The sequence below is a fragment of the Odocoileus virginianus genome, chromosome 2 (genome assembly GCF_023699985.2).
Source record: "Odocoileus virginianus isolate 20LAN1187 ecotype Illinois chromosome 2, Ovbor_1.2, whole genome shotgun sequence".
Lineage (NCBI taxonomy): Eukaryota > Metazoa > Chordata > Mammalia > Artiodactyla > Cervidae > Odocoileus > Odocoileus virginianus.
In genome coordinates, this window is record NC_069675.1 from 63,562,049 (window position 1) to 63,587,128 (window position 25,080).

At 37.5% G+C, this 25,080-nt stretch overlaps 1 protein-coding gene across 4 annotated transcripts in view; it reads left to right on the forward strand.

Annotated features, from left to right (window-relative positions):
• The window catches only part of APLF (aprataxin and PNKP like factor), a 104,881-nt gene extending 95,177 nt beyond the window's left edge, over positions 1 to 9,704 (forward strand). For all 4 annotated transcript variants that reach the window (XM_070480389.1, XM_020878587.2, XM_020878583.2 and 1 more), the window contains one exon: positions 6,605 to 9,704. In XM_070480389.1, the coding sequence (XP_070336490.1) occupies positions 6,605 to 6,807 (203 nt within the window). In that variant the 3' untranslated portion in view covers positions 6,808 to 9,704. The remainder of the gene's footprint in view (positions 1 to 6,604) is intronic.
• Positions 9,705 to 25,080: the final 15,376 nt, after the last annotated feature.

Genomic DNA, 25,080 nt, shown 5'->3' on the forward strand with positions numbered 1-25,080 from the left:
AGTGGTGTTTTTAAAAAGAAATAAACAATGTATTAATATAATAAAGTGGATAGGCCTGCACAAACTGCTTTTCCAAAGTTAAAATGTGAATACCCGACTAGTAGCTTGGTTCATTACAAAGATCAGTATTCAGTAGTAAAATGAGGCATTTAAACATCTTTATTCTTGGAGTATGTAGTACGCTTTCATCTGTAGAAATATTGGGCTAAAATATTTTTTCACTTAAATGAAAATTAATATCCTAATTCTAAGATTTACTGGACAAGAAAGGAAAATAAAACCTGAAGAATTATTGATGTTAAACTACAAATCTGCTATGAGACATCTGTCTTCTTATTTCCTGTTACCAGAAAACTATTTGGAGAAAATCAGCAATTTGGAAAGATTTTTTCCTCCACATAATCATCTTCCAGCATGCATATAACACAGTGTACTCTTTAGTAGCTCTGTAGACTTGGTTCTTTGGATAGGAACTTGATGGTGAAATTTTAAGTTGTACAGGAAATGTTAGATACAAATTTCATATAATAAAAATATTATAAATACTTCTGCCAAAAAAGAAAAGTCAGAAATTACCACATCCTAATAATACCAAATAGTTAATAGCACATTCTTTCAAATATGTTAAAGAGTTTGTTACTTTTTCTAGAGTTTGTTATTTTTTCATTATTATGGTAGAACAGTATTATCCATCACTTTTTTAAAATAAGTGACAGCTTATTTCTCTTGTGCTGCCTTCAAATAGTCAAGCTGTCAGCCTGTCTGTATGTTTCATATTCCTGTAGAGAAAATGAAGATTCCTGCTTTGTTCTTAAAATTATAACTTTGGGGTTGGAAAGGATCTTTGAGGTCATTTAATCAACATCATTTAATTCACAGATAAAAAGATAAACTCCAATAAATGCCTTGTTCATTGTTAAGGGATTTATGACACAGATCTTTAAACTTCTACCCTCCTAGTATATATCTTTTTCTTAAACCATGTTATTTTTTAGATACTTCTTATTGGGTGAGGGGACTGGAACATCACAGATAAACAGTCACTAGCAGCCAGAAGATAGAGAAAAAAAATGACTGCTTCTGAGCTCACCTTGACTTGGAAGAAACATGCTTATTTCTGACTTCTTAGACATGCTCAACAATTAGGTTTCAAATAAAGTATTTGTAATATAAGAAAATGCTAAATGTAGGCTCTTATTTTTCCAAAAATGGCATTATACTGTTTAATTCTGTGGAAATCTATTGGAAGTCACAACTACAAAAAATAAAGCCACAAAAATTGGTTTTTGCTATTGCTTAAAAATATTAAACACTTATTATTCCATCTCAGGCTCTCACTGTTGTACTTCAGTAAGCTTTGTACTAACCATGGTGTCCTGTGTACAGTGTTGGGATCTTGGTTTGGGATTGTCTATAATGTGACTCCTCATGACTGAGTTCTGTTAAATAACATGCTTCCTTGTCTGAGAGGGTTTCTTTGAACTTTTTGTGTGGCAAACATTATAGTTATAGCAAGGTTTATATGAACTTTACTGGCTTCATCACTTTAAATCCAGATACTCAGATACCATGCTTCGGCTTACTCAGGGAATACACATATGGGCGTCTGTTCCTGCTTTCTGCAGATGCCCCTTTGCATAAAACTCAATTGTTATGGTAAAGACAGACATTTTATTCATAGGTTATGTGCTAGTCATATTTATTTCAGAACTGTGCTTCCTGAGATTATTCCCATGATTCAAGAAATCATGAAATGACTCAGATCAACAAGTGAATTCAGCATTTTCTAGTAAATGAAGTTTCATCATATCTATGGCCCAGTTATACCTTCAGCACTTAAAAAAAAGCCCTCCCATCTAGATGGCATTTGTATTGTAGAATATTTGAAGTCATTACTACAGAATTTGCTACAAGAGGGTCCATTTAATTGGTTCCACAAAAAAGGTCAGCATTCAAAACCCTGTCGTGAGATGTGGACCTGGGACCACTAGGAAGGGACATAGAGCTGAGTCCTGGCACTGACTTGACCTTGTCATGACCTTGCCTTGCTTATGTCAAGCAGTTCTTCAGGTGCCTTCACTTAAAGCTGAGTGCCAGTTCACATGAAGTAGAGGGGCGGGATACCAGCCACACTGAGTACTGTTACATATGGTTATTTCAGATTCTAAACTTCTTGCTAAAAGAACATGAGTGTGATGTTATGATTTTATAGATAAAAACAATTTTTTGATGAAATGAGTGGGATTCTTCTGATTAATATGTTGTTATTGCTTCAGCAAATGAACCTATCCAGTAAGTTGCTAAAGATTCCCAGGGCTCATTGAAGCTTAAAGCTCCTTCAGTTATCGGGATTTAAATAAAAGTCTGTAATATAATTCATTTTGTTGACAGGCAGGCTAGTGATTAAAAGTGTAGGTTATAATAAAGCATTTCTGAAAACTGAAGGTGTTCAGAAGTTGATTTGCAGATGGTTCATTTATTCATTCATATATTTAGCAAATATGTGTCTATAAGTGTCTTTTATGTGTTAGGCATTGTTGGAGGAGTTGAGGATACAATAGAGACAGAACCTTGCTCTTGTAGAATTTCACAAAGGTGGACAGCGCACATGTTACCAATTATGTGATGTCGTGTAGTGATAACTGCTAAGAAGAAAAATAAAGCTGTGTAAGAGGACAGAAGGAAGGAAGCTGTGGGCTTCCCTGGTGGCCCAGACGGTAAAGCATCTGCCTACAGTCCTGGAGACCCAGGTTCGATCCATGGATCGGGAAGGCCCCCTGGAGAAGGAGTGGCAACCCACTCCAGTACTCTTGCCTGGAAAATCCTATGGACAGAGGAGCCTAGTAGGCTACTGTCCATGGGGTCACAAAGAGTCGGACACGACTGAATGACTCAAGAGGACAGAATGGCAAGGGTGTGGATGGGGGTGGGAGCAGGTTCCATTTCAAATAGGACAGTAAAGGAAGGACTGTGATAATTTCAGCATAAGGCTGAAGGAGAGACCCAGCCAGGTGATTCTCTGAGGGATGGGTGTGTTAGGCAGTAGGAAGGATGCTTCAGAAGCCCTGGAGATGATCCTGTTGGTTTATTCAAGGAGCAGTGAAGAGAGGCTAGGCTTGGAACAAAGTGTAAGTGAAGAATGGCAGGTGAGAAGAGAAGAGCTAGTGAACCAGTTTTATAGGGTCCTGGAGGCCAAGAGCTACAATTGAGGAGTTCAGATCTTATTCCGGGTGAGATAAAAAGCTATTGGGAGGTTTTTTGGCTTCTTTGTGAACAGATAAGAGTAGAAGTAGGGAACCCACCTAGGAGGATATTGGGAATAGACCAGGAAGAAGATGGTATTATTGGATCCAGGGTGTTGGAGTAGATGTGAGAAGTGGTGGATGCATTCTGATGGTAGAGCCAATAGGATCTCTTGACATTAAATATTTTTGAGGATATTCAAGGATAACTCCAAGGTTTCTTGCCAAGATGATTGGAATGGGCTTCCCTGGTAGCTTAGTGGTAAAGAATCTGCCTGCCAGTGCAGGAGATACGGGTTCAATCCCTGAGCCAGGAAGATCCCACATGCTTTGGAACAACTAAACCTACGCACCACAACTACTGAGCCTATGCTCCAGAGCCTGGGGTCTGCAGCCTCTGAACCCACGTGCTACAGCTACAGAAGCCCACACGCCCTAGCACTTGGGCTCTGCAACGAGAAACGCCACTGCAACGAGAAGCTCTTGTGCCACAACTGGAGAGTAGCCCCCACTCACTGCATCTTGAGAAAGTCTGCATAGAACAAAGACCCAGCATAGCCAAAATAAAGTAAATAAAATTAATTAAAAACAACTGGAAGGTTGAAAGAGTCATATATGCTCAAGATTGATAAGAGAATGACCACATTTGGGTGAAGCACCTCAAGAGCTGTGTTCTGGAAGTGTTGCATTTCAGATTTCTGTTAGTCACTAAGTAGAGATGGTACACAGCCAGTGAGATAGATGAGTCTGGAATTTACGCTGTGGTCAGAGCTTAAAATATAAATTTAGGAATTTAGGATATGCAACTAGATGGAATCATCTAAGGACTATATTTGGAGAAGGAAATGGCAAACCTGCTCCGTTTTTCTTGCCTGGAGAATTCCATGGACAGAGGAGCCTGGCAGGTTACAGTCCATGGAGTTGCACAGAGTCGGACACCCCTGGGTGACTGAACACAGCCTAAGGAGTGTCTTAGAGAAGAGGTCCCAGCCTGAAATTTGGGCACTCCAAAATTTAGAGGTTGAGAAGATGAAGAAGATCCAGCAAAGAAGATGGAGAAGGAACAGCCAATAAAGCAGGAGAGCCTGAAATAGTTTCAGCTTTATATATATTTTCCTTCTAAATCTGATAAGCTAATTTCTGAATCTAAAATGAGACTGTTAATTGAGATGGCAGTATTTATATATATGAGATACTTCCAAGAGCAGAATGGTCAAGAACAGAAACATTGCTGTTCTTTCTTCCTCACTCCCTTTCCCATCTGCAAACTATCCTCTAAATGGTTTTTAATTGTTTTCTGTCATAAAAGTTACATGAGGAATTGAGGTTAGTCAGACATAAAACATGCCTTCAAGAGGCTTACAAGAGATAAGAAGTGTACACAAATAATCTCAGACTTCCCTCAAGGAACTGGTGTGCTTCTTGTGCTAATGAGAAATGTATGTTTTTGTGTAGCCTTTTTGGCTTTCTGCTACCAAGACACCTAGGGAGAAATTTGATGCTCAGTCTATATTGATTATGTTAAAAATTGAGGTTGATATACTTACATTCTGCTTTCTTTGTTCTTAATTTCTACTTTTATTTGTGTTATCTCATGATAATACAGGCTTCCCAGGTGGCGCTAGTGATAAAGAATCTGTCTGCCATTGCAGGAGACCAAGGGATATAGGTTTGATCCCTGGGTTGGGAAGACCCCCTGGAGCAGGAAATGGCAACCCACTCCAGTATTCTTGCCTGGAGAATCCCATAACAGAGGAGCCTGGGGGTTTACAGTCCATGGGGTCACAGAGAGTCAAACATGACTGAGTGACTAATCACAGTAAGCACATGATTATAAGCTGTCTCAAATCCTCTTGGAATGAGTAGTGATATTAAGAAAGAAATAACTGTCTGGGCTGTGAAAGTTAAAAAGACAAATAAATTACTTTCTTTGTCATCATTCTGCCATGAAAAATTTTCCTATCAAATTTCTTAACTTTCATTTAAGTTATGTCTGTTACATATTAATGTTTTAGGAAGAAGCTAGCTGAAGCATATGTATGCTCAGTCGCATCTGACCTTTTGCAATCCTTTGGACTATTGCCCACAAGGCTCCTTTTGTCCATGGGATTTTTCAGAAGAATACTGTCGTGGGTTGCCATTTCTTCCTCCAGGGATCTTCCTGACCCAGGGATCAAACCTCATCTCCTTTGTCTTTTGCATTGCAGGCAGATTCTTTACACGATGAGCCATTGAGGAAACCCCTGCTGAAGCATATTCAAAAGTACAAACATTTTTAACCTTTAAATATTCCACATCATCCTAGGGTCTCTCACTGCCTTATTTTAAACCAACTCTTGCTCTCTGTGAAAAGAAAACAGTGGAATGAGGGAAGAAATTAGTTTTGAGACAGAAGAATTTTAGAATTGTAATTCTACTATTATGATATTATTTAGAAACCTGTAAATTCTGATGGTTGTTACCATAGTAATTCTAGTCTTACCAAAGTGTGAGCTATAAGATCTACAAAGCTAAATTTTTCAAAGTCTGTAAGTTTATATCTCATCATTTGGTCACAACTCTGGTGTGTCACCTGGAGAAGGAAATGGCAACCCACTCCAGTATTCTTGCCTGGAGAATCCCACGGACAGAGGAGCCTGGTGGGCTCTAGCCCGTGGGGTCACCAGAGTTGGACATGACTGGAGCGACTGAGCGCACACACACTGGTGTGTCAATCAGATTGTGCTAGCTTTGTGGTGATAACAAACAGTCCTCAAATTTCAGTGCCTTATAACAACAAATAGGTGTATTTCTCTGTCATGTTAATATGCATGTAGCTGCATGTTGGCTGTTGCTCTGTCTCATGCTTGTCTCATCCTGAATCCAGGCTGAAGGATCAGCCTCTATCTGGGGCACACTGTTCTCCTAGCAGAGGGAAAATGGCAATAGCAGAATCACAGAGAGGCCTTTAAGGCTTCTGCATGGAAGCCACTACTTCCACTTACTTTTCTTTGGCCAAGTCTGACGTCAATGGCAATGGGTAAATAGAATCACATCGCAAGGAGGGACAGTGAATAACTGGGACAGAAATATATTCTGCCCTTGTGGAAGGTGGTGTAGCTTGATTATGATATTATTAAGGAACCATTATGATGAATCTCAGAGGACATTTTAATCTTGGAAGCCTCATAGTAGGGGAAGTTTGATTTAAGCAAATGTTAAAAAATAAAATAAAAATAATAGCTTTAGCCCCCTTTCTAGAAATTTGTAATTGTTAGCTATGTATTAAGTAAAATCTTCTTGACAAAGATATTTTACAGTTAGAGGTTTCTAAACCCAGGTTGAGTGACAGTTGACGTGCTATGTACTAAACTGTTTTTCAGTGAGAAGCATTTCGGATGAAGATGACAGTGTTGGGCAACCCAATGAGTACAACCTGAATGACAGCTTTATAGATGATGAGGAAGAAGGATACGAGCCAACAGACGAAGATTCCGACTGGGAACCAGAAAAGGAAGACCTAGAGAAGGAAGATATGGAAGGGCTTTTGAAAGAAGCAAAAAAGTTTATGAAAAGAAAAAAGTGACTCCTCTGCCGTAATATATGGCTCATATTTTACTGTTTCTTTATGGAAAGATAATTCAGGAAGCACTTAAGGGATAATTGTTTTTCTGCTTTTTATGGCTACAACTTTACTGTTGACTCTTCACAAATGAAACATTCAAATGTCACCCTTCAGTGTAGTGGATGAAATTTGTTCTGTTGCTTTGCTTTTTCTATGTTATTTCAAACATCTGGAAATAATAAGCAGACAGAGTTAAAAAGAAATAATTGACATTTTTCATGTACTTTATAATAAAAAGTAAACATCATAGATTGCAAAAAAACACAGGTCTTTTTTCCTTTTTTCCAAAGATTCTACCTTTATGTAGAATACTATACAAGTATAACCAGGCAGATTACGTAACTGGTGGGAAAGCATGCTTCTTTCATTCCTGTTGGAGTAATTCTTAAAGCAGAACCAGACTTTAAAAAATACCAGCCATCATATAATGGCTATTATTTTTTCTAATGTCCTAGATGTGAGCTTTGCAATTTCATTGACTACTTTCATTCTTTGAAACTCGGGGAAGTTAGTACAAAATGAGTACTGAAAATAGATTCAACTAGACTACAGAAATGTCCGCCATGCAGGGAATGTTATTTTGTGTCCCAAGTCTGTAATTTACTATATGTCTGAGTTTAAAAGTAGAAAACCTGAAAGAATTTGACCATTTCTTTTTCAAACAAGTCCTGCCTGATGCTTTTAACTCTCAATATGCTATTCTTAAATTAAGAATATAGAAATTATTTTAAACCATAATTTTCTTAAATTATATTAGCTCTTTTATCCTCAGATGAAAGTATCAAGTTGTCTGCCAGCATTCAAGATTCTGGCCTTTTGTTTCAAGAAGAAACCCCTTCTTCTCCAGTTTTATATAGTATAATATTTCTGCATCTCTGTTCTTGAATTCCTTTAGGCTGTGTAATACTGTTCATTTTACGTGACTTAGAATCTTTGAAATATAGTTTAGAATCTTTAATTTGGGTTTGTACAAACAGCAGTAAATACAGCTTTGAAATTGTAAATCATAAACCAAAAGTTTCCTCGTTAAGCACTAATATTTTATATTCTAAGAGGACCTAAAAATGTATGTCTTAAAAGAGCAGGACAGATTTGTAATTGTTTTCTTAGTGTTTTTAAGTTTATTTTAAAATAATTGCATAATATTGAAACTTACTTATATTACAGCAAGGAAAAGATAAATATTTTTCTATTATCTTTTATTCAAATTTTTCTCTCTGTTGTTATTTAGAAACTAATTTTCTCTTCTAATGTCCCTTTAGTCTTCAGGGCTTGACAAACCTGTGAAAAAAATTCTTTGAACTTACTTTTACTTTCACTTTGCACAAACTTAATCCTTAAAGTGTTTCTTGATCCATTCATAGATATATCCCAAAGGAATTAAAAACATGTGTCCACATGAAAACTTGTACATAGTGTCCATAGAAATATCATTTGTAACAGTCAAAAAGTGGAAACACCTAAATGTCTTATCAGCTAATATGTGGATAAGCAAAATGTAGTCTATCTTTACAACCAAAGATTTTTTGGCGAAAAAAAAAAAGAAGTGAAGGATTGAAACATGCTACAGCATGGATAAACCTTGGAAACAGTATGGTAGGTGAAAGAAGTCAGACAAAAAAGGCCACAAATTGAATAAGCTCAACTATATGAAATACCCAGAATAGGCAAATCCACAGAGACAGAAAGTGAATTGGTAGTTGCCAGGGTCTAGAGAGAAGAAGAGTATCTTTCTGAATTGATAAAAATGTTCTAAAATTAGTAGTGATGGTGTAAAACTCTGTAAATATACTAAAATCCACTGAATTGTATACTTTCTATGGGGGAATTGTATGGCATATGAATTACAAATATCAAGAAGGCTATGATACGGAATACAAAAGGTGACATTAGCCTTTTAGAAAGAAAGGCATTCAATATCAGAATATAGTCTTCTTAGAAGTTATATGATAGCTCATGTTAATTTTTAAGAATAATTTGATGTGCCTTTCATAAACATCCTAAAGACACTTTTGAGTATAACTAATGTGTAAATATTTAACTTCATTGTAATGAAAATTTTCTACTTGGACTATATTTCAGTCTATGATTTTCAAAATAGAGGCAAAAGTGATGAAATTGGTGGGCTCAAAAGCATTGCTAACAAAACTTGATTTAGTTGCTGTCCTAAACAGTGGATTGAGAGCCAACTGTCCTTATCATGGTATTCATAGAATTTAAACTATATGCTAACCTCCTCCTTCAAGCTAAGAATGGTCACATACACTTTTTTCACTAATGTGCTTAATTCTAAAAGCAAATGTCTTTTGTCGACTTCTTGAAGTGAGGTGGGTTTTCTGGGACCTTGGGAAGCTGGAGACATGAAGATTTTCAGTGACACATGGGTACTGATTCTGCTTTTCACCCAGGTTGAGGATGACATTGTTGATACTATTTCTAGAACTAGAAGATCCTAATGATTGTAAACATTCATTATAATGAGAAGAAATAGATTGTGAGCGTAATTTTTCCAGAATGGTGAGGTAAAGGTAAATGGATAGTGACTTTCTTCTGATTTATCTGTGCAAAGTTCAGTGTCACCCACACATCCCATGGAGGCAGAAACCACCCACCAACCTGCTACATCTAGCCCTGCTCTTTGAGTCCACCTTCTTGTTCCCATTACTTTCTCTTTCTTGAGGAGGAATCTGTAAGAGAGTGTCTGTGTGTGTGTGTTTTCTTCCTGCCAGTCTGCAAACCTACAAAGCTGCTCCTCCACAGTAGGTATTGAAAGAAAAATAATAAAGAATAATTATTTCTGAGATTGTTACTGGACATCCTGATATAATGTACACAATAAATTTGATTATCATAAGCAACCACAGTTGTACTCTGTTGTGCCCAAGACCCTGTCTTAGGTGCTGATGATTCAAAGAAGAATAACATGGAGTTTCCGTTTTCAATGTCCTTACAGTCCACTGGGGAAGATAGGGATATTTATTTATTTGATAACAGTGACTACCAAATACTATGGAGAATACAAGGAAGAAAAGGACATAGCTTCTGCAATCAGAGAGCTCGCAAAGGCAGTGAGGCAAATAACATAATGGGTAGAAATGCAATAGTCCGAGAAAGGAATGCTGGAGTGTAATTTAAATGGTCTGTCTTGCTGTGTATTGAAATACAGTCTCATTCTTGAGGAAGAGTCTTTGTCTGATTGAGTTGCAAGCTGACTTTGTGGATTTTTTTCATGGAACACAACTTTTATCTTCAAAAATGACTGGCAGACATACTACGGTTATTCAGAATGGAGTGTGAGGCTGGCATTTCCTCAAAAATGAACTTAGCCTATTTTTTTTTTCCCAAGGAAAACAATGAACAGTATATATTACAATTGTAAAAATGAACTTTCAATCAAAAATTAGAGCTTTAGAAAACTTCGATATGTCACTGAGCTTGTTAGCTCTCCAAAACTTTAAAAACTGTTCTGATGATATTGTTGGTGATCTACTACAATGAAATGTGTCAACGTTTGGAAGATATACAAAACTGAGCAAGCCAGTGTTTTCCGAATGACCAACGCATATTATAAAATCAGGCATGGGTAAAAGATCCACTCAAAGCATAAGATAGGCCAATGAAACTTAGTGTAACAGAGTCTGTAAAGTTCATTAATATGACTTCAGATTGTGCCTAACACATTGTGCCTAACACATTTCAGAAGCTGCTATTTATTTTTGGTGGCCCATTGAAAATAATATTCATAATTCTCTGAAAAGCATATGAAACTACTTCCTTTTCCAATTACATTATCTTTTTAAACCCTTATTTTCTCTATATACTTCAAGCAAAACAACATAGAAGAGTGGACATGAGAATCTAGCTGTCTTCTATTAAGCCAGGCATTAAAGAACTTAAAAAAATGTGAAGCAGTGCCACTCATTTTACTAAATTAAAAGATTATCTTAAAATATATTATTTGTGTTTATATAGAATGGATTATTTTAAAAAATAGCAAATAAATTTCTCAATTGTAATTACAATAAAGGTGAGTATCTATAGATATGACCCTCATAAATGAAAGCTCTTTGGGTCCTCCATAATTTTTATGAGTTAAATCTTAAGTCGCAACATTTTGAGAACCATTTAATTAAGTCACTGTACCAATCAGTGTCAGATTTTATATTCTTGGGCTTCAAAATCACTGCAGATGGTGACTACAGCTATGAAATTAAAAGATGCTTGCTCCTTGGAAGGAAAGCTGTGACAAACCTAGACAGTGTATTAAAAAGCAGAGACGTTAATGAAAAAGGTCTGTCTAGTCAAAGGTATTTTTTTTCCAGTAGTCATGTATGAGTATTAGAGTTGGACCATAAAGAAGGCTTAGTGCCAAAGAATTGATGCTTTTGAATTGTGGTGCTGGAGAAGATGCTTGAGAGTCCCTTAGATAGCAAGGAGATCAAACCCGTCAATCCTAAAGGAAATCAACCCTGAATATTCACTGAAAGGACCGATGTTGAAGCTGAAACTGTAGTACTTATGCCACCTGATGTGAAGAGCTGACTCATTGGAAAAGACCCTAATGTTGGAAAGACTGAAGTCAAAAGTGGAAGGGATGGCAGAGGATGAGATGGTTAGATAGCATGGCTGACTCAGTGGGCAGGAATTTGAGCAAACTCCAGGAGATAGTGGAAGACAGAGGAGCACCCTGGTATGCTACAGTTCATGAGGTTGCAATGAGCTGGACATGACTTAGCAACTGAACAACAACAGCCACCATTCAGTTAGGCTAGTTGTGGTGGGATAACCCCCAGATCACAGTGCCTTAACACAAGGAAAGTTTTCTTAAGCCAAGATTTTGTGTTGGGTGAATCCTCAGGCCACTGTCTATCATGTGGCAGCTCATCACTCCAGGATTTTGGAAGCTCTGTCATCTTGTAGTTGCACCACTGGAACATGAGACTTTACCAATCATGACTACAAGGGGAATAGAGAAAGCGAAGGGTTGTACCCTGTTAATTAAATGCTTCCAGCTAGAAGTGTCACTCATGCTCACAGCCCATTGTCCAGAGGAAGTCACATGGCCTTGCCCACTGAAAGGGACCTCAGAAATACAGTTTTGGTGCCCAAAAAGGATGAGAACCAGATTGAGTGAACACTAGTAATGTCTATAATCACTAAAGGGGTGAGTGATAAATAGGGAAAAGAGTTGAAGACATGATCTTGAGTGTCAACATTTAAGGAGTAGAAAGATGAAGACTTCAGAGGAATTAGAGGAAGAAGAGGGATGTCAGGAACTTGCTGTGTTGCAGAAGCTAAAAATAGAGGACTGTTGAAAGAGAAAGCAGCAGACATTGTAGTTGCTGCAGAATGGATACAAGTGCAAGTACTGAGGTTAGATTTGACTTCCTACTTCTTGGAGATAGTTGAGGCTATTAGATGAGAACTTGCACAGACTCACCTGTGTCTACCTGTCCCCCAGCTATTCCCATACTCTCTGTTGTCTTTCCAGATATTTCAGATGAATCATCTGTGTTCCTATTGAAAGTCAATCCCCCATATTCAGTCACCTCTTATATTCTCATGGATTTCACACTGGTTATTCTTCCCTTTTGCTCCCATTTCATCCTTTTTTCCTTATATACTGAACCATTCCCATCATCATATAAATACTTCTTCCATCCTAAAAACAAATGAAATTTTCCCACTAATTTCACTTTTGCCTGCAGCTTTACTACTCCATTTCTCTTCTCCCTGTAACAGCAAAATTCCCCCAAGTGTTGTCTATACCTGCTGTCACCAATGCTTTTCCTCCTTTGAAAGTCTTTTGAGTCAAGCTTTCCTTATCACCTCTCCATTGCAACTGCTGTGGTCAAGAGCATCTGTGATCACTCCTTTAAATCCTATCATCTATTCTCAACCCTCATCCTTCTTGAACTTTCTGCAATGTTTGAAACAAGTCACTCCTACCTCCTTCAGACACTTCCTTCATTTTTCTTCTAGTAAATTAGAATATCTCGTGGTTTTTCCTGCCTTATTCCCAGTGTCCGTTGCTGGGTGTTCAGTTTTTTCATGAGCTCTTAATGCTCAGACTATCCTACAGCAGAGTCCTTGGTCTTTATTTTCCTATTTACACTCATTTGTTTCATGTAATTTGTTTTTTGTTGTCATTTTTAAAATAATTCTAAATTTGTAACTCAAGCCTTGACCTCTTCTCTAAATTGCAGACTTAAATATCCAATTGTCTATTCAACATCTCCACTTGAATGATAGATCTCGAACTTTACATGTTCAGGACTGAATTCTTTTTTTTTTTTTTTTTTTTTCAGGACTGAATTCTAACTGCCTTTTTTTGCTCCCCTGCAAACCTTCCTCTCCTGATTAGGCTAAACAACTTGACATTCTTGACCTCCCACTTTGTCCTACACTCAGCAAAATCTTGATGGATCTACTTTCAGAATATATATCCAGAATTTGACTCTCTATCTGAACTTCCACTGCTGACAGCTTGGAGTCCCTGCTTCATTCTTACGCTCCTACAGCTATGCACTTCAGTTCAGTCACTCAGTCGTGTCCAACTCTGTGACCCCATGGACTGCAGCATGCCTGGCTTCCCTGTCCTTCACTAACTCCTGGAGCTTACTCAAACTCATGTCCATCTAGTTGGTGATGCCATCCAACCATCTCATCCTCTGTCGTCCCCTTCTCCTTCTGCCCTCAATCCTTCCCAGGATCAGGATCATTTCAAATGATTCAGTTCTTCACATCAGGTGGCCACAGTATTGGAGTTTCAACTTTAGCATCAGTCCTTCCAATGTATATTCAGGACTGATTTCCTTCAGGATGCCCTGGTTGGATCTCCTTGCAGTCCAAGGGACTTTCAAGAGTCTTCTCCAACACCTTAGTTCAAAAGTATCAATTCTTTGGCACTCAGCTTTCTTTATAGTCGAACTCTCACATCCATACATGACTACTGGAAAAACCATAGCTTTGACTAGACAGACTTTGTTGGCAAAGTAATGTCTCTGCTTTTTAATATGCTGTCTAGGTTGGTCATAGCTTTTCTTCCAAGGAGCAAGTGTCTTTTAATTTCATGGCTACAGTCACCATCTGCAGGGATTTTGGAGCCCCCCAAAATAAAGTCTGTCACTGTTTCCATGGTTTCCCCATCTATTTGCCATGAAGTGATGGGACTGGATGCCATGATCTTAGTTTTCTGAATGTTGAGTTTAAGCCAACTTTTTCACTCTCCTCTTTCACTTTCATCAAGAGCCTCTTTAGTTCTTCTTTGCTTTCTGCCGTAAAGGTGGTGTCATTTGCATATCTGAGGTTATTGATATTTCTCCTGGCAATCTTGATTCCAGCTTGTGCTTCATCCAGCCCAGCATTTCACACGATGTATATAAGTTAAATAAGTATATAAGTTAAATAAGCAGAGTGACAATATACAGCCTTGATGTACTCCTTTCTGATTTGGAACCAGTCTGTTGTTCCATGTCCATTTTAACTTTTGTTTCTTGACCTGCATACAGATTTCTCAGGAGGCAGGTTAGGTGGTCCCATCTCTTGAAGAATTTTCCACAGTTTGTTGTGATCCACAAAGTCAAAGGTTTTCGCGTGGTCAATAAAGCAGAAGTCAATGTTTTTCTGGAACTCTCTTGCTTTTTTGATGATCCAACAGATGTTGGCAATTTGATCTCTGGTTCCTCTGCCTTTTCTAAATCCAGCTTGAACATCTGGAAGTTCACGGTTCACATATTGTTGAAGCCTGACTTGGAAAATTTTGAGCATTACTTTGCTAGCATGTGAGATGAGCGCAATTATGCAGTAGTTTGAGCATTCTTAGCATTGCCCTTCTTTGGGATTGGAATGAAAACTGACCTTTTCCAGTCCTGTGGCCACTGCTGAGTTTTGCACATTTGCTGGCATATTGAGTGCAGCACTTTCACAGCATCATCTTTTAGGATTGAAATAGCTCAACTGGAATTCCATCACCTCCACTAGCTTTGTTTATAGTGATGCTTCCTAAGGCCCAGTTGACTTCACATTCCAGGATGTCTGACTGTAGGTGAGTGATCATACCATCGTGGTTGTCTGGGTCATGACAACCTTTTTTGTATAGGTCTTCTGTTATATATAGCCTTAATATATAGCTATATATAGCCTTAATTGGTGCTAGTGGTAAAGAACCTGCCTGACAATGCTGGAGATGTAAGAAATGAGAGTTCAATCCCTGGGTCAGGAAGATACCCTGGTGGAGGCATAGCAACCCACTCCACTACTCTTTGCTGGAAAGTCTCATGGACTGAGGAGCTTGGCAGGCTATAGTTCATAGGGTTGCAAAGAGTCAGACACAGCTGAAGGGACTTAGCATGCATGCACATACATATTAGGAAAAAGACTGCAAATAAAAGACTACAAATGAACTAAGTAGTTTTCTTAAGAAATAAGATGAAAGCATCAAAATAAACCCAAGGAAAATAGTACAGAATTAATAAAGTTAAACTTGGAATAAAAGATTCAAAAAAGCAGTAGACTTGATCAATAATACACAAAAATAATTCTTTAAAATGATTGATAAAATAGACCTGTGGTGAAAAAAGACATATATTAGAAACCAAAAGGGCTAGAACTATACATAAGAATGATGTAAAGTTTTTATAATATGTACAACTTGTTAATAAATTTGTAAATCTAGATAAATGTATGACTTTCTATAAAAATATAATCAAAATTTACTTTAAAATAGATTTAAGATATGAACAGATCAATAGCTCTAGAGGAAATAGAAAGTATTTAAAATTCTACTCCTAGTGTGGCACTAAATGCTGGGGATTACAAGTAGGGCTATTAAGTCTTTGTTCAGCAAATAGTTCTCCTGTTATAAGAACTATTACAAAGTGTGGAAAGACATGGATAACTCTCCAGTTCTTCAAGTCAGCCAAAGACATCACTGAAAAACTTACAGATTTATTTCAGTTTGAACATAGACATAAATATCCTAAATTATTACTCAACTTGTCTTCAACAGTGCATTAAGATATCATGACGTAGCAGGATTTATGCTGAGAATGTAAGGGTAGTTCAGTGTCAGTTAATCTATGAATGTAATTCATCACATTAACATCACTGATCACATTAAGAAAGGAATAACTTATGATCTCATAAAAATCCAAAAAAAGTACTTGATAATTCAACACTGTTCTTCAGAAAACAAAAGAAAACACTTGGAAAGCTAGGAGTAGAATTAAACTGCTTTAACTTGATGAAAGTATTTATTGGGTTGGTCAAAAATTTCATTCTGACTTTTTCCTGTAAGATGTTACAGAAAAATCCAGACAAGCTTTTTGGCTAACCCAATATTAGAAATTTACAGCAAACATTACCGTTCATACAGAAACATTAGAAGTGTTCCCAGAGAAGAAGTTTGAAACAAGACAAGGGTCTCCATGATCACCTCTACAATTCATGTTCTGAATATTCCACTCCTGGTAATAGAAATTAAGAGAAATAATTGTTTTCTGTATTGGCAAAAAAAAAAAAAAAAAAATGCCTGTTACTATTTGCAACATATTTGGCTACTTAGGAAACACATGAACTGAAAAATTATTAAAATTGACAAGGATATTTTTTAAATTGGCTAGATACAAGGTCAGCAAAAATTAACAGCTTCCCTTTCTATCTGCAGGAACAAGTTAGAATGTGTATGTGAAAATGTATTCAGCCTCAGCGTACATGGGTACAAATTAATGAGGTTTTCTTTTAACTTTTTATTTTGTATTGGAGTATAGCTGACTATGTAATAGTTTCAGGTGAATAGTGAAGGGCTCTACATATACATGTTTATATGTATATAGACATATACATGTTATGTTTATATATATATATTTATATGTATATATACATATGCACACTCAGCCATACATATACACACGTTTCCCCTAAACTCCCCTCCCAAACAGGTTGCCACATAACATTGAACAGAGTTCCATGTACTATACAGTAGGTCCTTGTTGGTTATCCATTTCAAATATAGCAGTGTGTACATGTCTGTCCCAGACTCCCTAACTGTTCCTTCCCCCATCCTTCCCCCCAGCAACTAAAAGTTCATTCTCTGTGAGACTTTCTCTTTTGTAAGTAAGTTCATTTGTATCATTTCTTTTTAAATTCTACATGTAAGTAGTGTCATATAATATTTTTCCTCCTGTGTCTGACTTACTTCACTCAGCATGAGAATTTCTGCTGCTGCTACTGCTGCTAAGTCGATTCAGTTGTATCTGACTGTGTGCGACCCCATAGATGGCAGCCCACCAAGCTCCCCCATCCCTGGGATTCTCCAGGCAAGAACACTGGAGTGGGTTGCCATTTCCTTCTCCAATGCATGAAAGTGAAAAGTGAAAGTGAAGTCGCTCAGTCGTGTCCAACTCTCCACGACCCCATGGACTGCAGCCTACCAGGCTCCTCCATCCATGGGATTTTCCAGGCAAGAGTACTGGAGTGGGTTGCCGTTGCCTTCTCTGTGACAATTTCTAGGTCCATCTAAATTGCTGCAAGTGGCATTACTTCATTCTTTGTAATGGCTGAGTAAGAGTCCATTGTATATATGCTCCACAGCTTCTTTATTCATTCCTCTGTCAATGGACATTTAGGTTGCTTCCATGTCTTGTCTATTGTAAACAGTGTTGTAATGAGCATTGGGATGGATGTATCCTTTAAGATCATTTTATATGATGAAAGAGTTCTTGACTGCCAAGTTGTAAAATCTAAAAATGTTGATAGCTTCCAGTGATAAGGAGGATGGTTCATTGGTCAAGTCTTTCTGGAAGACAATTTAGCTATAAATATAAATATTTAAAGTGCATGCCCTTTGAGTATGTCCTGATTTTAGGAAACAGTCCTGCAAAAGCATTTGTGTAACAAATTTAAAGATGTAAACAGGTGTAAAGATGAATATTCCACAAAGTCCATTGCAGCTTTGTCACTAATAAGAAAGAAAAAAAAGGAAAAAATCCTTAATTTCCAACTATCAATAGGGAAATAGTTGAATAAATTAGGAAGCCACCATATTATGGAGTGTTATACAGCCATGAAGAAGAATGTGTTTGACTTTTGTACAAATAAGAAGAGCTCACCATGAAATGCTAGTTCAAAAAAAAGAAATAATTGAATAATGAGTATTCATTATGCAGTATGACTGCATTTATGCAAATAAGTACTATGCATATTTGTGTATATCTGAATAGAAAAAAACAGGATACAGGTAACTGTTAATAGTACTTACCTGTGAGACTGGGAATGGATGTGGGAAGGGAAGGAAATTAAGGGTGGACTGTCAAATTCGGTCTACATAGTAATATATTGCCAGAATATATTATTATATTATAACAAGAATATATTCAAGTACCATTTGTGTCCAAAAAAAAAAAAGATCATCACTGAGGATCCCCATTGGTGAAAGTGAAAGAGATAGCAGTGCAGTCCCAAGATAAAGCCCTCAGACACATGCATTATTTCTGCTGCTGTCAAGAATATTTCTGTCATTGAAAACTATTTTAGTGACTAGGACAAATCCCCTCTGTGCCCATGACTCCTGAGGTTTTACCAAAATATAAATTCAAATAAAAGCAATTTAACTAGTAGAAATGTAGGAGCTTTTACAGATTCAAGGTATACTCTATGCCATGGGTGTCAAACAATGAAGAAATATGAGAGATTTTACAAAAAAAAACTAAGCTAAATTTTCCCAGTTCCCTCCAAATTCCAAGCACTTAGCCAATATCCTGGATGAGGAGTTTGGAGGAAGCTATAGAAGAAGGAGCATCATAAGGTGTGACAGGATGAACCAACTCAGTGCTACATCCTCATCCATTCCTAGAAGGAATCTTTTCCCCTCCTCCTGGCAATCTCTTGGCATTCCATGGTGTTTAGCACCCATCATAAATACTGAATGACTGGATTCTCTTAGGTGTCTTGGTGCTGGAACTCTTCCACTGTGTCAGCATCATTAGGTCAGCAAGCATGCACCCGTGATCGCTGATATCCTATGTATTATCACAGAGCGAGATAAAAGCCAGGAGGGTTTACCTATTGGTCCTGAACATTGGATGAGGAAATGCACATTGAAGAATGTGAGCTAATTAAGACCCCAGATAATTCCCATCCCATTCCAGTGTTTAAGTGAGAAGTCCAGACTATTCCCTAATTCTGCCAATGCTAGCTTGTGGGCGTGCTCATTCACTAAGTCTTGCCCAGCTCTCTGTGACCCCATGGACTGTAGCCCACCAGGCTCTTCTGTTCATGAGATTCTCCAGGCAAAAATACAGGAGTGGGTTGCCATTTCCTCCTCCAGGGGATCCTCCCTCCATCTAGGGATTGAAGCAGCATCTCCTGTGTCTCCTGCATTGGCAGGCAGATTCTTTTACCACTGAGCCACCTGGGAAGGCCCTGGAACAAACCATCTATGCTTAAATATTAACCATGCCACCTGGTAAAAAGATGGCCCTTTTATGACTTAGCAGGTTGATTGGTCTGTGAAATAATGTTTGAAATTAGCAGACTGGATAAAATTTCCCTGATCAATGACACATTTGTTCCCCCCAAACCTTTTTTCCAAACTGGCACCATATCTGTATTCCCCTAAATACTAAAAAAAAAAATCACAGTTATCTAAGATGTTTTAACAAAACAAAACTATCGGCTTTATCAGAATGACAAAGTTAATGAAATTCCCACAGTTTTACTCAACACATCCTTGGTTCATTTTAAAGAACATCTGAAGTTTCCTTTGTGGAGGCTGCCTACTGGTGATGGTCTGTAGGCTCTGAGAACGTGCCCAGGGGTGATTCATGCCCAACTCCATGATCCTACCTCTCTAACCTCAGCCACTGATGCAGGGTGAACTCAGACCCCACCAGGCCTATCAGGTGCTCCTTCTAGGAAATTTGTCCTGGGTGAGGACAGAGAGGAGGAGTCGGAGCTGGGGCACTTGGCACTGTGGCTGTCTTGAGATTGAGTCTGCAGGCCTTTGAACTGCCACAGGGTCTTTTTTAGTTTCCTTAAGCTAGAATTGATGTCTGCTGCATCCAGCAAGAAGAAAAAAAAAAACCTCTTTTAATTATTACCCTATACATTATGATTAAGCTATGTAGTTAACACTACAGTTTTCATTTAATTAAGGGAATTTTAATCATTGTTACAATCTTTCTTCTGTTTTCTTCAAAAATCAGTAATTAAAGAGGTAGGCTGAGATAGAAATGTTGAAAAAAATATTGTCTGTCTTTTAAAACATCTAACATAACGCCTTCAGGTGAACTTCTTGGCATTTTATCAAGTAGTGAGTCTCAAAATGTATTCCGTTATACAGGTGCTATTTCAGTGCTTCCTAAGCTCAAATATGTACAGGGTCTTCTTAAAGGAAGACCCCAGTACACCAGCATTTATTCAGCTGATTAGAGATTTAAGAATAGCTTTAAACTACCAAAGTTGGAAGTGAAAGAAAAAAAAAAAAACCACCAGTGACTCTATTTCATAATAAAACATTACATAAATATGAATTTATGATTACATAGAAATACTGCTGTTGCTAATATTAATAATAAATATTTTTGCAAATTAAAACAAAGGAAAGTCATTTTCATTAACTTTCTGCTCTGGAAATTTGAAACAACTTTTATCCTGCCTTTGAGGAGGAACTGCATTTCATCCTCAGTAGAGGAGAGAAATCTTGTTTCACTGTAGGATGCCAGCTAATACGTGGACAAGAAATGAGAGAACTAGGAAATCACCATTTTCTGACTTGTCAAGTAATCACAGATTCAGTCAAGCACAATCAACACATCCTGAAAAGTATCACCATATAGAGAACTTACTAACAGAGAATGAATGTAGCTTTACAATGGGGAGGTAAGTTGTCACCACCAGTATGACCTTATGTGCTTCCTGAAGTGATGTTCTTTACCACAATATTTTGTTGAATCTAATAAAGCCTTTGAAACTAACTCCGAGGATACAGAAAATAGAGTGGGTAGAGAACCATGGTAAATGACACCACAATAAAGTAGTCAGATAAACACAAAATTTAGGACATTATACCTGATCTCTTAAAAAAAGACAATGTTCTAAAAAGATTGGTGGGGGAGCACTGTAGACTTAAAGAGAATAAAAAGTCATGAACACCACAAGCATGCACAAATCTTGATTTGATCTTTCTTTGGGGCGGGGGGAGAGCTATAAAAGATATTTTAAGGACTATTGGAGAAATTTGAGGATGTCCCTGGTGGCTCGGCAGTAAAAGAATACACCTGAAATGTAGGGGACCCAGGTATATGACCTGAATGTTAGAGAATTCTTAATTCCTTTGGCTGTGATAATAGCATTTTGATGCTGAAGAAGAATGTTCTTAATTGTAGGAGATATAAACTGAGGTATTTATAGCTGAAATGGCATAATATATCAATATTTAGCTTATTTTCAAGCAGTTCCATTTATACTTTTTGCCACTTATACAGTGAAGTTAAGTGAACAATGCAAAGAAATAGAGGAAGATAATAGAATGGGAAAGACTAAAGATCTCTTCAAGAAAATCAGAGATACCAAGGGAACATTTCATGCAAAGATGGGCTCAATAAAGGACAGAAACAGCAAGGACCTAACAGAAGCAGAAGAGAATAAGTGGCAAAAATACACAGAAGAACTGTACAAAAATGGTCTTAATGAACCAAATAGCCATGATGGTGTGGTCACACACCTAGAGCCAGACATCCTGGAATATGAAGTCAAGTGGACTTCAGAAAGCATTACTATGAACAAAGCTAGTGGAAGTGATGGAATTCCTATTGAGCTATTTCACATCCTAAAAGATGATGCTGTGAAAATGCTGCACTCAATATGCCAGCAAATTTGGAAAACTCAGCAGTGACCACAGGACTAGAAAAGGTCAGTTTTCATTCCAATCCCAAAGAAGGGCAATGCCAAAGAACGTTCAAACTACCTCACAATTGTGCTCATTTCACATGCTAGCAAGGTTATACTCATAATCGTTCAAGCTAGGCTTCAGCAATATGTGAACCAAGATTTTCCAGATGTACAAGCTGGATTTAAAAAAGAGGAACCAGAGATCAAATTGCCAACATCTGTTGGATCATAGAAAAAGCAAGAGAATTCCAAAAAACTCTACTTCTGCTTCATTGAATATACTACAGCCTTTTACTGTGTGGATCACAACAAACTGTGGAAAATTCTTAAAAAGATGGGAATACCAGACCACCTTACCTGCCTCCTGAGAAATCTGTATGCAGGTCAAGAAACAATAGTTAGAACCAGACATGGAACAATGGACTGGTTCAAAATTGGGAAAGGAGTATGTCAAGGCTCTATATTGTCACCTTGCTTACTTAACTTATATACAGAGGACATCATGCTAAATGCAGGACTCAGTGAAGCACAAGCTGGACTCAAGATTGCCAGGAGACATATCATCAACCTCAGATATGCAGAAGATACCATTTAATGGCAGAAAGTGAAGAGGAACTGAAGAACCTCTTAACGCAGGTGAAAGAGGAGAGTGAAAAAGCTGGCTTAAAGCTCAACATTATAAAAACTAAGATTGTGGCATCTGGTCCCATCACTTCATGGCAAATAGATGGAGAAAATGTGGAAACAATGACAGATTTCATTTTTTGGCCTCCAGATTCATCGTGGATGGTGACTGTAGCCAGGCAATTAAAAGACACTTGCTCTTTGGAAGAAAAGCTATGACAAACCTAGACAGCATATTAAAAAGCAGAGACATCACTTTCCAACAAAAGTCCGTATAGTCTAAGATGTGGTAGTCATGTATGGATGTGAGAGTTGGACCATAAAGAAGGCAGAGGGCTGAAGAATTTATCCTTTTGAACTGTGGTGTTGGAGAAGATTCTTGAGAGTCCCTTGAACAGCAAGGAGATTGAACCAGTCAATCCTAAAGGAAATCAACCCTGAATATTCATTGAAAGGACTGATGCTGAAACTGAATTTCCCATACTTCGGCCAACTGATGCCAAGAGTCGGCTCATTGGAAAAGACCCTGATGCTGGGAAAGATTGAGTGCAAGTGGAGAAGGGGTGACAGAGGATGAGATGATGGATGGCATCACTGACTCAGTGGACATGAGTTTGAGTAAGCTCCAGTAGATAGTGAAGGACAGGGAAGCCTGGTGTGCTGCAGTTCATAGGGTTGCAAAGAGTCGGAGATGACTTACCAACCGAACAACATGTGGATAATGCAAACATGGCAAAAGTGTCAGTTAATGTGGAATTTAGGTGATAAATATCCAGATGTTCATTTTACTATCATTTTAACTTTTCTGTATTTTGAAAAACTTTCTTTAAAAATCTTAGAACAGAATATTATAGTGGTTTTTGCCATACACTACAATATTGTAATTAGCCTTCAATTAAAATAAATACATTTAAAAAAATCTTAGAAAAGAATAAATGAAAATAAAACATGGTGGTGATTTTTTAAATTACAAAATAAATTGATGCATAGCTCTATCCTAGTCAATCTGAAGACAGAAGAATTCTGTTAAAAATATAGATTATTTCAAGTTGACCTCATCCTTTAAAATGTTTCATTTTTTTGGTATTTTGTAGTGCATATAAAACTAATATATTAATATAGTGGTGCATATAAATACTTTATGTCAAGTATTTATGTGAATACTTGATTTAAAAAATATACATGCTCAAAATTTCTTGTTGATGCAATGTGCAATCAAAAACATTTGGAGACTACTTCTATGCTTAAAACTTCATATTTCCAGGTCAACTTTTGAAATGCTACCAAAGCAAGTAGAATAACCCACTTGTGGGTTTGTAGAGCAAAAAGTAAACAGAGTAATCAATTAGCAAGAATTTGTTAGGGGGCTTCAATCAAGATTGGGAGTGTTTGGGGGGTGTCTCACTTAATCATCAGAAGTTAGAATTATGGCTGTACCAAGCAAAATTGCAAAGAGCTCTCTAGACTGTGTTTCTCTGTCTTCAACGACTCATTTGACCTCTTGGAAATTTGGAGTATATGTAATATGATCAAGATATTTCCTATAGCTGAGCTCCCTATGGCTCTGGTTGCAGTGTTTCCTGGAACTAAGGCTCATGGAAAGATAATAAAATGATAATATATTATATGCACTGTAAAACAGAAAGTCAAAAAATTTAAAGGATGAGGTCAGCTTGAAATAATACTTTTAGCAGGATTCTTTTGTCTTCAGATTAACTAGGATAGCTATGTATCACTTTCTTTTGTAATTTAAGAAACCACCCCCATGTTTTATTTGCTTTTATTCTAAGATTTTAAAGAAAGTGTTTAAAAAACACAGAAAATTTAAAATAATAGTATACATTATTTTATAATTTGTTAAATTATAAATGTATTATTATAATAAATTAATTCAACATTAATTAACATTTTGCCATATTTGCATTGTCTGTGTGTATATACATATAGGTGAAACCATTTAGATCATTGAAGGTGTCCTTGAGGAATGATACTTGAGTCAAGACATGAGTGAAGCAAGGTAGTAGTCACATATATATCTAGGGGAAGAGTGTTCCCAACAGAGGTAACAAGTACAAAGGCCACAGGCAAGAAGCAGCTTTGGGTGTTCCAGAACCATCAAGAAAACCAGAGTGCTTAAAGTAGAATGAGCAAGGCTGAGGGGAGCAGGAGGCCAGGAAGGGTAAGAGACTTCTTCCTTTAGCAGAGGGCAGAGCTGGATCATGCCAGGTCATGGGGATGTTCAGAGAAGAGGTGACCAGTGAGGGCATCTGGGAGATGACAGACTGTGAATTATAGAGAGTTTCGGAGTTGGGAAGGAGTGAGAGACTGAGATTTGCATATATGTTGAACATATAGGTGTTAATATGATACTAGGTGAGATTAATGTAAGATACTAGTTGAGAAGTGATCTTAGACCTGACTGAAGCAAACAGGGCTGTGGGGCATGATGAGATGGATCTGATGGAAAATAATTAGCTCTAATTGCAGCCTCCAATTAGACTTTGTCTATGGGCAGCTGAGTCTTTTATGGTGTCCTGAAGGAGAGGGAGAGGAAGCATATTACCAGGGGCATTCAGAACTCATTGGGGTTTCATTATTTCCAGCTGAAAGCCCTGTCCCAGCAGAGAAGGACAGTCATATGGGTCCAGTTTCCTTGAGGGTGAGAACTACCTTCTCTTTTTCTTATGCATTTCCTAGCCCCTCGCTGTATACATAGCT